General features: G+C 55.4%; 1 protein-coding gene across 1 annotated transcript; it reads left to right on the top strand.

The window, feature by feature from the left end:
- Nucleotides 1-217: 217 nt before the first annotated feature.
- On the top strand, nucleotides 218-1,166 carry CAMK2N1 (calcium/calmodulin dependent protein kinase II inhibitor 1). The gene is made up of 2 exons (XM_086625641.1): nucleotides 218-377; nucleotides 963-1,166. The coding sequence occupies exons 1-2, from the start codon at nucleotides 218-220 to the stop codon at nucleotides 1,031-1,033; spliced, it is 231 nt and encodes a 76-aa protein (XP_086481767.1). The 3' UTR covers nucleotides 1,034-1,166.
- Nucleotides 1,167-13,739: the final 12,573 nt, after the last annotated feature.

The raw sequence follows: 13,739 nt of genomic DNA, 5'->3' as shown, positions 1-13,739 counted from the left end.
GTCTCGCCCGGTCCCGCCTCCCGCTCCTCTATCGCCGCCGCCGCCGGAGCCGCCGCCGCAGCCGCGGAGCCGCCAGCAGCGCCGGGCCGGGCCGGGATGTGACGGGGCCCCCGGCCGCCCCGCGCCCCGCTGCGCCGCTGCCCCGGGCCCGCGGGCCCCGCGCCCCGGGAGGCTGTCGGGGGGCGGCGGCGGCGGCGGGCCCCCCCCCGCCGCCCCCATGTCGGAGGGGCCGCCCTACGGCGAGGGGCAGCTGGCGGGGGACGCGGCCGTGGGGCAGCTGCCCTTCCCCGTCCGCCTGCGCGGCCCCGACGGCCTCCTCGCCGGCGGGCAGGGCAAGCGGCCGCCCAAGCTGGGGCAGATCGGCCGCAGCAAGAGAGGTGGGTGCCTGGGGGGACGGGGGGCAGCGGCGGGCACCGGGTACTCCCCCCGGGATGCAGGGCACCGGCAAGCGGGAAGCATCCCCGGGGATGTCGGGCATCGCGTCCCACGGACCTTCCCCGGGGACCGTCCCCAGGGCTGGGGCACGATGCACTGGGGCTTCCCCGGGGGTGTCGGGCACCGCACCCCAGGGACCTTCTCTGGGGTGCTGGGCTGCGGGGACCTTCCTTGGGGAAAGGGCATCGTGTCCCAGGCACTTTGCAGGGTTTAGAGCAGCAGGGATCATCCCCAGGGTCTGGAGGAGAAGGGACCTTCCTTGGGGACAAGGCACCGTGCCCCAGGCACTTTGCCGGGGTGTAGGTACCTTCCCCAGGGACAGAGCAGGGTGCCCCGGATGCCCCATGGGCATCGCACACCACATACCAGGGCACCAGGGCTGTGGGACTCCTCTCCCCAAGCCCACCCCAGGGTGCCCACCACGCTGGGGTGACCTTGGGCAAGGAGAACACGGCAGCAGCATATTCACCACCATTGTTTTTTTTTGTTTGTTTGTTTGGTGGTTGTTTTTTTTGTTTGTTTTCCAGTGGTTATTGAAGATGATAGAATTGATGATGTGCTGCAAAACCTCTCGGAAAAGGCCCCTCCTGGTGTTTAAAGCCTCCCCGGGGACGCTCGGCTGAAGCTTTTCTTTGGGGAAGGGGGGGGAGGCCAGGGGGGTGTTCGGTTTACAACAAAGCACAGGTCATCGGCGAAAAAAAATATCTCAAAGCCCCGCAACGCCACAGCGAGCGAGCACCCGGAGAGCCGTCCCGGCCAGCCTGCGATCCCCAGCGCACAGCACCGCATCCTGCCCTCCCGGGGACACGGAGGGCAGGGCAGCGAGCCAGACAAAGCCCGACGCCAAACAAAAGAATGATAAGAATAATCAATTAAAAAAAAAAATTAATTGGAAAAATAACCACCCGCTCCGAAAACCCCCAGCCCAACCGGCCGACAGGAGGGATGAACGGAGGCGTCGCGCCGCGGCTCTGAATTACTCGCGATTTCTTTTCCCGGTCCGATGAACCTTGTGCCGCGCCAGATCGGGGGGTAAGAGGGAAAAGGGGGGCAGCAAAAGTGGGAGGGGGGCAGCCCCCGGGGTCTCCCCCCGGCCGGGGTTGTTCCCAGGGGGCACCTTGTTTACATTATTTAATCTTGCAAAAATGAATCCGTGCACTTGGATGTACCACGCTATCCCCTTCCTTAGGATTTTCTTTTTTATGTTGATGTCTTTGGATGTTGGAAAATGATACATATATATATAAAAAAAAAAGAATTCTATATCTATATTTCATTTTAGTCACATTTTAAGGTTCTGGAGGGGGAAAAACAAAATAAAACCCACAAAACTTTTATAAAGGAAAGGCCTAGAGGAAGAATTGCTGGTTTATTTTTTAAAGCTTGTACTTCTCCGTGGCTGTGAGCAAAGGGACAGATTTTATATGTACAGGGGGGTGGGGGGATGCTCAGCTTTTCTAACTACCATGCAAGTCTGTAGTGTGGGTGATCTTTGGTTGGTTGTTGGTTTTTTTTTTTCCTTATATTGTGGCAGTTTCCTCTCTTTAATAGACTGTATTCAAAAAAATTATATATGTATATATAAAAAAAAAATCTAATGTAATCACAAGAGTGCCAAACACTTGGAGATGCCGGAGGGCAGCGATTTCCCTCCCCGAGTCAAGCAGCACTCGGGGTTTTCTGCTCTTTCTAGGGCTCGGTCGATCTCTCGTGGGGTTTTCTTTGACTTCTCTTTTCTAATCTTTCTTTTTAACTATTTTGCATGACGTGCATAAAAAAAAAAAAGGGAAAAAAAAAGCACCTCTTGCGTGAGGGCTCGGTTTCTTGTTTCTGTTTGCGACTGACTGACAGACCTCAAGGCAGGTTTTCTTTCCTCCTTTTCTTAAATATTGTGTATGTTGCACTTTTATCCACTACACAGGGCTATTTCTGCGATGTCCAAATAAAAAGAAAAATGAAACAAAACGGAAAAAAAACAAGAGAGAGATATATAAAAATAAACGTGGACCTGCCGTGCTTTCCCGCGTGCTGCTCGGCGCCGTGAACATCCCTCCCCATCCCCCTAAATAACGCCAAAAAACCCACGGAAAACCTCGCCGCTCTCTGGCACAGACCCCCCCACCACACCCAGGGTCACGCTGTGCCCTGAATAATTAATTCTAATTACTATTTATGAGATTTGTTTGTTTCGCGGAAAAATTCAACGTGAGGTCCCGAAAAAGGGGATGGGGGACCCAAAAGGCATCCGTCGCCTTTGCTGCTGGGAAAACCTGTGGGAAAAGGGGGATTTTCATCCCTCTCCCCACCAAAACCCAAATCCCGGCCGATTCCCTGCGACCGCTGTCATTAATCTTTACCGGGGAGCGGGGCGGCGTTAATTGGAGCCGTTATCGCTCCCGCCTGCACGACCGAGGCCACGAGCAAACCTTTGTGCTGGGGTGGGGGGAAAAATAAAATCACGCCGGGGGAAACGCATCCCCAGGATGGGGTTTTATTGTGAATAAAATATATTGCAATAAAAGCGGCGTGACACCGAGCAGGGCTGGCGCTGCTTGGTACAGCGACGGCCTGGGGGGCAGATTAATTCATTTGGGGTGGCACAGGGCACCCATCCTGCCCAAGCATCCCCATTTTCGGGGTGCCAAGGCTGCAAGATTCCACGCGGCGCTTCCCCTCCCCGGTACCTTCGTTATTGATTTCTCCGGTTTTAACCCACGCGGCCTCTCACGGGTGGCAGGACGGGACAGGGAAGATTTGCTAAATTGCTCCCTTGAAAAAAATCCCTAATTATTATGATTTTTAGCTCAGTGGGTTCAGCTCTGAGGTCACAGCTGTGTGAGTCAGGCTCGGTGGGCACCCCCAACCCTTTGGCCATGGGGTTTTGTACTCTGGGTGACCCGATGTGCCTGCAAAGCACGAGATGGGCCCACAGGAGGGTTTGTTTTTTGCCCCAGTCTAATGTTTTTTGCCCCAAACGGCATCCGGGTGCGAGCCCACGGCTTTGGGGAGAGCAGACGCAGCCCACAGAGGCGCGGAGCATCCCGCATCCCACATCTGCGGCGGTTCATAGGACACATAACCGTGGGGTGCATGCACCCATTGGCGTTTGGTTAATTAAGTTGGCCAAAAAGCCCCTGTTTCACATGAAAAACCTGATCTATGGATCTGCTAGACCCGATTGCTCACTCTTTGCCACGCGTCAAAAAAAAAAAAAAAACTCTGAGCACCCTGAAACCCAGAGCAAGTGCTCCGGAGATGGGGTCCGTGCATGACCCTGGGAGCTCCCCAAAACCCCTGAACACCTGGGAAAAGCTGAGGATGAACTGGAGAAATCCTGAAGGCCGAGGGGGAAGGGAGGCTGAAAGGAGAGGAGATTGTGCTAAATAATAAACGGCTCTTTTATATGCATCTTTCATGCACAGCACATAAATAATGGAGCAGGAGAGCCCGGCGCGCCGGCGAGCTCGCTTACGGGGAAGGACGCAGGATGGAGGGGCGAGAAGAGGGATGCACGAGGGATGGATGGTGGGCAAAGATGTGTCTGGGAGGCCGAGCCCGGGATCCCCCGGCCGTGCATCGCCGGGAGATGATATTCTGAAGGAGGATTTAAGGATTAAGCTGGCTGCGGGGCAGGATTTTATTGCATACATTATTTAACAGATGGCCCAACGCAGGCAGCCGGCTGCCTACGGTCTCCCCGGTGACCTTGGCCGGGAGATGCCGGGGCCGGGCAGGAAGCCTGGTGCCACCGTCGGGCTCCGATTACGGGTACTGGAGGGGAAAGAAAAAAAAAAAACCCACACCAAAAAACCAAACCAAACAACCCAAAATTCCCCCGGGGAGCCAGCACCCAGCAGCTCCAGTGCCAAATCCCCATGGAAACTGCAAAAACCACCACCCAACCCTGGCCCATATGGGCTGCTTGTTTTGGCAGTGGTGGGAAAAAAAAGCCAAAACCACAAAGGAACAAAAATAAAAATAAAAAAGCCCTTTGCAGGTTTATTCACTGAAGAAAACTTGGCATCTTTGGAAGAAGGAGGGTGCCGGAGGGACAAGCGAGGTGCAAAAGTCCCAGCGGCACCCAGAGGGCTCGCAAAAATCCCACTTCTGTACCCAAACACGCACTTTCATCCCATTTCCCAAGGATTTTGGCATTGGGGGAAGGTGCTAAAATACTCGCTCCCCCAACAAAGCCAGCCCCGGCCCCTTACGCCCAAGAGCCGGGGGGAAATTTTTAATCCATCTCTAAAATCGCTCATTTTCTGTAGCAATCACAGCATCACCCCTTTGCATCGCGTAAGCCCCCCACCCCCGGGGGTGATCTCAGCCCTGGGGGGCTCAGTGCAAACGATGCCCATTTTGGGGGTCCATCGGTGCCCCTCTCCCCACCCCCCAATTCCCAAATCACCGGAGCAGTTTGCAATAACATCCCGAAAATCCAGGGCAGTGGGTTGCAGCCAGGGCGTAGCAGAGCACAGGGAGGGGGGGAGCAGGCAAACCCCCCCAAAAGGACACCCATGTAGGAACTGCCCAAAATAAATATTCTTTCTTTTTTTTTTTTATTCCACCAAAACTAGGGCACGTTAAACTAGGCCAGCGCTCCCCTGCAAAGTGATTTATTTATCGTGGGGGGAGCGAGGAGGGACGGCGTGGGACGGGGGGCTGCGGAGCAGCGTGGCCAGGGGAGCAACACTCCATTCCAGCCCCAAAATAACAGTTTTGGGGAAGAAAACGAGTCTTTTTTTCCTCTTTTCTCATTGAAAACTCACAATTACCCCGAAGGGGGTTAGTTTTCATGACCTTCGGTGGGGAAGAGACGAAACTGGTCATTTTAATGGTGTCAAACCCCTTTTGATCCATTCACTCGAGATCAAATTTTTCAACCACGTGCGGTTAACGTTTTATATTGCACCATTACCAACATAAAAGATGCTTTAGCAAAATAAAAATGGATAAAAACATGAAGGAAGTTTTACCCTGCAGAAAAAACTTTTTTTCCTCCCTTGCTTTTTAACACAAGAAGGAGATAAACCCCCGTGGCTGCCTGCTCCCATGCTCCAGATCCCTCTGCCTGGGTGATGGAGCTGGCCAAGGGGGGGTTGTGGGGTGCAGCACCCTCCTGCTGGGTGCTCCCTCATCAATTGTGGCCTTGGGGCTTGTTTTTTATTTCTTAATTTCCTTATGCTTTTGGGTTTCGCCCCTGGAGAAGGGCTTCTTGTGGCATGGACCCAAACTGTTGCTTGTTGGGGGGAATTCTGGGGGGATGAGGGTCCCCCATCCCTGGCTTCTTTGTCCCACAGCCACTAGAGGCCACTGAGGCTCTGTGATCCCACCTGATTTATTCCTGCCGGACGTTCCGACACTGGCATTAACACCCAAAAGGCTAAAACCAGGGGCAAGGACAAAAAACATAACACAGAAGCAGCAAAACTGGGGGAAAATGCAGCAGAGAAGGGCTCATTCCCAAACTCCATCAGTTCCCCACCCTGGGACCTCACGAGTGATGGCAAAAGCACTTTTTTCACCCCAAATCTCGTCACGCCACTCAGCTGCCCAGGCTCGCATTGAGCATTAGCAGGATTTTTGAGCATCTCCCACCCCAACCCCAAGCTAAACATCTCCAGAGGATTGGGAAACACTGCCAAATCCCAGCGCTCCACGTGCAGTTTCTCTCCTGGGTCAGTGCTCGGAAGGAATTTTTTGGAGGGGGTCAAGAAGCTCCTCTCAGGATGTGGCATTTTCCACCTTGGAAAATCAATGGGAAATTGGAATATTGCAAAAAAAATACACCCCCCAAATCCCTCCTGCTGCCTCAGGGGGCCTGAAAGCAGAGCTACCTGCCTCCCCAGGCTCCTTATTTTCTTTTAGCCCAGAGTTAAAATTTCTAGGATATTATAAACAGCTGTTCCCACTAATGAGGACTAAGCAAAACATCAGACATCTTAATTTATACGTTGCTCAAGGTGTCAAACTGTCGCCTTACAATAACAAGTGGGAGACACCTCACCAAAAAATGAGAAAAGTTTCGCTCGGAGCTAAATGCAGAAGCAGATGCTCAAATAAAAAATAATAAAAAAAAACCCAGCCTCAGCAGAGCACTGGGTTCTGCCGATGTTTTCCCAGTTTTTGAAGGAAACTGGAGGAATTAGGGCTCCTCCCCATGCTACGGCATGGCAATTATTAATATATATGATTTTTACAGAGGTGCACGCGTGACACCCATAAGAGCCCTTTGCTTTGAAGGTCGCAGTCCTTGTGTGGTTTTCCTCCTGCTCATCCCTTCCCATGGAGTCACTATTGGAAAATGGGGAGCAAAGCAGCTGCCAGGAGCGTTGCCTGGGGTCCCCAGAACCTGGCGTGCACGGCTTGGAGCATCAGCCCCCTCCCAGGGTGGGGGATAAAAGAAAATAAAACCAAATAACCAAACCACAAAAATAAACACCCCCTCCCCGAGGGGGCCATGTGATTTAACACCCCAAAATACCCGGCAGTGAGTCACGGCGCTGGGTGCAGAGATGGGGCTGATCCAGCTCTGAGTCAGCCCGGCGGGCGCAGGCAGCCGGCACAGGCTGTTTGGGTCCCCCCCACCCCCACCCCATCTCCCCATTTCCCGTTTTCGCTCCAAACCCGCACAAACACAAACAAATAAGCCGTGACTCAGAGGCACGCAGCGGGGTTCAGCCCGCAGCACCCCCCCTAACCCCCCCGGCATCCCCAACGACGGGGCCGGACACCCAACGTCTTGCGAAAGCCAGGCCTGGGAAGCATTAAAAGAACTTTTAAAAAGTGTGGATTTTTGGAGGGGGACATATGCACAGGAGGTTCTCACCAAGGCCACTGCAAGGAAGCACTTGGGATTTTCCAGCCGGCTCTAATTAATTAGCATTTCCCCAGCTTAGCATCCCTTTAAACATGAAGTACCAATTAATTCCCCTCGGTTGTGGCCAGAGAAAGAGGAGACGGAGCAGAGACCCTGCCCAGGGCTGGCTGGGACAATGGGGTGAAGCCCCACAGCTGGGACGCCCATGTTCCAAGGGGCAGTGGGTGCTGGCAGAGCTGGGATGAGGCTCAGCTCTCGGCTGGGTGCAATCCTGTCCCAGTCCTTCCCATTCCACAGCATCCTCTGACATCCCCAGCAGGATGGACAACAGCAGGACACAGGGTTTACTTTGGAGGAGGTGCCTTCGGAAAGCTGCCCTGGGATAATTTTCTCCTCATTTGGACAAATAGATGGCAGGGAGAACCCTTACAGTGAACAAACTCCGCACGTTGGGTTGCGCGGCACATGAGATCCAGCACGGTGCAAAGCCGAGCTGGGCGCCGGGTTTAACCACCCACGAGGTTTAACTTCCTGGGATTCTCCCAGCCAGGTTAATCCCCAGCTTCATCACCCAGGTTAACGCACCATCCCTGTGTCCCGGGATAAGGAAAGGCAGAAGGTGAGCAGCCCCGCGCCACGAGCAGGATGAGACCCTGGCAGCATCCTCAACCCGTTTCCATAGCGACGGGTTCGGCCCCAGATTGGCCGCGGGTGCTGGGGAAGCAGGAGTGAGGAGGGGGCTCAGAAGGACACCCAGCACAGCAAAACAACGGGCTTTAATTAGAAAAAAACTATAATTGTGCAGCGGGAGCGAGGGGAGGCTGAGGTCAGGCTCTCAGGGCTGCGACCCAGTGCAGCACCCCCAGACCAGCCCCATCAGGGGGGATGTGGGGAGCTGCCCCCCATCCCATCACCCCTGCCAGCAAACATCACTCGGCGCAGACCCCACACAGCCCATTTCAGATCCATCAGCCTTCCCGGTCCAATTCATAGCCCGGCTGGGAAGTCCGCAGCCCGGCTCTAGCCAGAAGCGAACAGCCACGAGACCCCAAAGGATTCACCCTACAGCCCTGAGAGCCGAAAAAAAAACAACCACCAAGGCATCTGGGGAAGGCACGGGCAAGAGGGAGAACCCAGGCAGGTGCACGGATGCTCCCGGGCGTACGGATGCCTGCGGGCCCCCGCAGCCGCCCACGCCCGTGGCCGTGCCCGCCGGCTGCGGCACTGTTACACAAGGCTCCCGGCGCTCTTGCATAAGCCGCGGCGACGCGCGCAGCCCCAGGAAGAGAGGGAGAAGCGAGCGGGGACCACGGCCCCAAAGCCGTGCCATGGGATGGGATCTGTGGCCCCAGCCCATCTCCCGCAGAGAAATCCCAAGGGTCCCACAGCAGGGACATCACGGAGTCGTCCCTAAACACGGTGACGTGACCCTCTGCAGCATGACCGACCCCATCCCTTCCGGGCAGACCCAAAAAAGGAGGAATTCAACCCACTACAGCTCAAGCCCAGAAAAAAGGCTGTGAAAACCCCCAAAGCCAGCGAGCGGCACAAACACCAGCCCTATAGCATCCGACATCTGCTCGCCTCCACCTCTAGCCCTGAGGCTGGGGGGATCCTAAAGGAAAGACCATTTTTTAAAGACTTTTAACCAAATAGGAGAGGGTGTGTGAAACACTTTGTAGGGCTCGGGCAGGATGGGAGCAGCATCACCCACTCCCAGGGAGCCTCTGTGGAGCAACACACACGGGCAAGCATCAGCCTCGGGCTGCCAGCCCTCACCCCAGTAGGAACATGTACTGCCTTTACACCAGGGCCACATCAAAGACCCACAAACGCATTTGGCCCAAACCCCTGGGAGTTTTGCACAGGGAGGCTCACCCTCCTTAGGTGCCAAAATCCATCATTTCTACCCGTCATGGTGCTTTGGCAACAGCACGTCTCATCAGCTTGCACAAGCACATGGCCAGAGAAGGGTGCAGGGACCTGCAACCCCAACCGCACCACCTCTCCCGAGGGATTTGCACCCCGGACAATCACGATTTCCAGGGGCCGTGGCCCACCACGTCAGGGCTGATACATGTTTTTACTCCGACACCTTCCCACCCCACAAACCCACGTAACCTTGCCGTGCTGCCCACCTCCCTCGGGCACAGAAAGGGTTAATGCCACCACAACAAGCCGAGAAAGCCCCTAATTTAGTGAGCAGGGAAGGAGGAGAAGCTCGCAGACCTTTAGCTGAGCTTTGTGAACGTGTGCAACGATATAATATCCGTGTGTTCAGGGGATTTACTGATTTTAACAATTAAAGGGACCTCCGAGAGGCTGCGCACAGGGGGCACGAGCACTGGCAGGACTCATGTTCACACGTGCGTATCCCAGCCCCGGGCACGCTTCCGCTGGCAGAGGTGGCACAAAAGAGAGAAAAACCAGAAAAAGCCATTACACAGGGGCAGCCGATCCTCCCCATTGAAACACAACCCCCAAAATCAACACTGCAAAGCCCCAAGCATCCCCAGGACCAAAACACTTACCAGTGACCCTTGGGCAGTGACACCAGCTCCTTCCAGCACAAGGGAACAAATTTCCATCCTCCTTCCTCCCATGGGTTGGGGAATGGCACTATGGGGACAGCAACCAGCCCAGAAACAGAGCCCTGGGACAGGGACAAGCATAACTCACTAGCCAGACACCCCAGGCATGCACCCATATCTCCTCTGAGACACCCCCCCAAACCCCCCCCTCTCCCCTTATATTGCTTTCAGGACAAATAAATGACAAAAACGCAGCACAGCTGTCCCAGGTGTGAGCACAGGAGGGGAAAATCCCAACCCAAAAGGCTCCACATCCCAGGTGCTTGAAGAGCTCCCCAGGTGAGCACCGCACGGGCTGATGGCCACCAACACACGTTATTGAGGCGATGCCCAGCAAAATGCACGCGTGAGGCCACCGAAACCTCCCCGAAACCCGCTGTTCTGCCCCAAAAAGGAGCAGAGCGGGGACTGGGGTGAAGTGGAGCCGGGGGAGGCGGCGGAGGCGGCGTGCGAAAGCGCGGGGCGGACGGCAGCTATTTCTGCGCCGTGTCAGCACCCACTGACAGCAGTTGGCTTCTGCCGAGCCTCGGCGCGGGCGCCGCGGGAACACGGCGAAGCCGCCGGCGTGTTTTCACGTAGGAAATCCACAGAACAGGTGGATTCCCACGTTATCCCTGCGGTGCGCTCGGTAGGATCGCCAGGCGGGGAGCTCGCTGAGTTTTGGGGGCAAAGCTTGGGAGTTTGGGGTCCAAGCGAGCTGCTGGCAGGCGCTGGGCTGCATTTAGGGGCTTCCAGGACTCCTGATTTCCCCTTGTCCCATGGGCAGAAGCCTCTACAAATCCCTTCTCCTCCCTCACTCACGGGGTCATTCTTTTTTTTCCTTAATTTCTGGGACTTGGAGATAGAGCCAGGCAAACGCCAGCAATTGTGTAACGTTTTGCTCAAAAAGCTTCTTAAACAGCCACATATTTCTATTGGATTTCCTTTGCCCTCCGCTGCTGATTACTGGAGTATTTATATATAAATAGAAGCTGTCTTCCCCGTAATCTGCTTGTTTCTCCTAATTAACTCGGGGCTGCTCTCATCGGGCTGCTCAGCCCCTGCGTTTTGGGGGTGCTGGGTGAACCCAAATCTGCCAAATTTCGGCTGGAATTGCTTTTTAGCTGGTTTGGAGCGAGCAAAGCCTTCCTGGCACCCGGAAGCTTGGAAAAAAACCCACATTTCCAAACTTTACGTGCTCAATATCAGTCCCAGCATCCTCCTTATCTGCCCGGTCCCCTGCTCGGGGAAGCGCTCGAACACGATTTCTTCAGCGCACCTTCCTCCGTCCTCGCCGAGCTTTCCCCTAATTTATGGAATGTCTCGATTTGCTAATTATTTTAATCATTATTACTCATCTTTCCCCTTCTTCCTGCCCCCCACCCCCCTCAAAACTTCATCCTGGGCCCGTCAATCACTTTAATAGCTGTTTACAACCTATCATCAAGTCTTGCATAACATCCACATGACTTCGCTCAGATGCCTCTGACACCCAAAAGCTGCCCCTGAGCTCTATTTCGGGAGCGATGAAGCCCACGGCACCAACCGGCCGCATCCCCCGCCGACGTGCCCAGGCTCCGGGATGAGGAAAATCACCGGGAAAAACATCCCCAAAGCCCCCAAATTTTATAGTTAACAGAAGACCACCCCACGCTGCTCCCTGGTCTGGGTTTTAGGGACGAGGGCTTGTTTGGGTGGCTGCTGACCCCCCTCCCCAGCATCGCAGATAGATGCTGCTCTGCTGCATCTATCTGGAGACATCAGGAGCAAGAAGCATCCGGAGCAGCCCTGGACCACTTTGCGGATGCTCTCGAGGGGGCTGCGGCTGCAGCATGACCTATGCACCCCCCACACTGCTCTGCTCAGCTGCTATGGGGAGGACACACACAGAACAGAGAAAAAGCTGTTAAAAAGCTCATTTTCCAGCAAAGTTCTCCACCCCACAGCATCGCGTGTTGGCGGGCGGACGGGGGCAGAGGCGCAATCTGTGCCTGAACGGCTGCCGGCACGTTGCCAGCCCTTTTCAGCGGGGGGGGACGCACACGACGGCTCTTTTTTAAGCTCTCCCGTCCTCCCTCTCTCCTCCAGGTTTCGTAACCCTTCAAAGCAAGGAAAGGCTCCTTTGGTTGCCAGCTAACGAGCCCCTGCGGAGGAGGAACCGTGGCCCTGGCAGGCAGGGATGCTTGGCAGCAAAATCTCCCCGCCGCGGCGCGTGTCGGGGCATGGCAGGGACAGGGAGCGGGTCTCGGTGGGGTCCCACCATCAGCTGTGCAGTTTTGCCCCAATTTGGCCAATCTTCTCCCCAAAATGCCCCTTGGCACTGATGGTGGTGCGACGCTGCCTGGAGCTGGGAAACCTCTCCCTCCCCGCGTGGACGCTGCGTGCAAATATTTATTTACACAGCGTAAAGGGGCTTATTTATTAAGCTCTGGCTGACAACTGTATCCAAACTAATTTCTCTTAATAAGGCACTTGCAGTCACCCTGGCAACAGCATCGGAGCACCCTTCCTTCAGACGATGTCTTAACGGGGTGAAAATCCCCTTGGATGCAAAGGGGGATGCTGAGAGGGACCCTTCGGAGATGCTGCAGCTGGAAAGACCCAACCCCACTCCTGGGGAGACCCTCTCCGCCCCCGGAGAAGACGGCAGTTCGCAGCTTCTCCTAGCAGCCAGCCTTGCTCTCATTAGTGGCCCAATTAGCCAAGTGAAGGCCAGCTAATAAATCACAGTGGCCATGGCACGGTGGGCAGGCACGGCCGGGCACTTTTTTAGCCCGTGGTGGGGCTCAGCAGCTTGGCTCGGGCGAGACGACGGCAAAAGTGGCATTTTTCATCCATGCAGCTTTGCCAAGAGTGCAGCAAAGACAGGCAGCGCTGGGGCAGGGTGGAGAATTTGGGAAGGGAAATAGGATTAAAGAGCAATGGCCAACTCCTGCCCAGTGCCCTTCTCTGGCCGGCGTCAGTTATTAATACCTGTAATAATAACAGTAATTAAGGAAGGTGTAGGATGAAGGTAGAAGGGTTTTGGCATCCTCCCAACGGCCAGGGTGACCAGTTAATGTTGAAAGCCCTCGTACTAGAGGCAGAGGTGGTGGCAGGATTTCTCTGCTCCTCTTCTCTGCCTCATAGAAGAACTAAACCCAACTGCCCCTGGTTTTCAAAACCCCGTATCCATCAGCTTGCAAAGTGCTGGGCAATCTGGGGTTTGCAAAAACACAACTCCCCAGAACCTGATGGAAGCTCCTTCCCCTCTGAAATCCGGATCTTAACTCCTGCACGAAAGTAGGACGGGATTTTTTTGGACAGCCCATGCAATGCTCCAGCCAGCTGGGGTGCCCCCCAGGGAAAAGGGTGGGCACAGCCCCAGGAAACCCACCCCCAAAAAAGGAACTCATGCCAGGCAGTCAAGCAGGCTGTGATTTACTGGGACAACAGCACTTGTGCGACAGAGAACATGACTGCACCGAGGTACCCGGCCGGCAAACCCACAGCACCGTCGAGCATCGCCACGCTGGGACTCCGGCAAGGTGACCCCGAGAGCAGAGGGATGCTCGTGGTCCCCAGCGCCCGTTTCCCACCCGTCTCTCCCCCCAGACACACGGACACAAAACAGAAACCTGCTGAAACACGGCAAGGCTGCTACATGCTGCAGGAGGGAGCAAAAGGCAATAGGTTTCGACGAGCTCCATGGCACCGCAGCCACGCCAGAGGCGATGGTGTGCGATTCCCTCCGTAGGCACTTGATCCGTGGAGCTGCCGCTGGCTGGATCTTGCAGAAAAGCCCCGTCCTGGGGGCTGCCAGGCGGGGCCCGACGCTGCCAGGGCCAGGCGGTGAGCTCCATGCCTCCTCGGTTGGCAGAGAACGAACTAGGAAGTCTGCAGGCACCGTGCAGGGTGGTGATGGCGAGCGTCCC

This window comes from Tauraco erythrolophus, chromosome 23, assembly GCF_009769465.1.
Source record: "Tauraco erythrolophus isolate bTauEry1 chromosome 23, bTauEry1.pri, whole genome shotgun sequence".
NCBI classification, from domain to species: Eukaryota; Metazoa; Chordata; class Aves; order Musophagiformes; family Musophagidae; genus Tauraco; species Tauraco erythrolophus.
Note: the sequence above shows the minus strand (reverse complement) of the source record. Positions and strands in the feature narration are given on the sequence as shown.

Coding starts and splice junctions, on each gene's coding strand:
- CAMK2N1 (XM_086625641.1), top strand. CDS start 218: ATGTCGGAGGGGCCGCCCTACGGCGAGGGGCAGCTGGCGGGGGACGCG. Junction 378..962: donor GATCGGCCGCAGCAAGAGAG/GTGGGTGCCTGG, acceptor TTTGTTTTCCAG/TGGTTATTGAAGATGATAGA.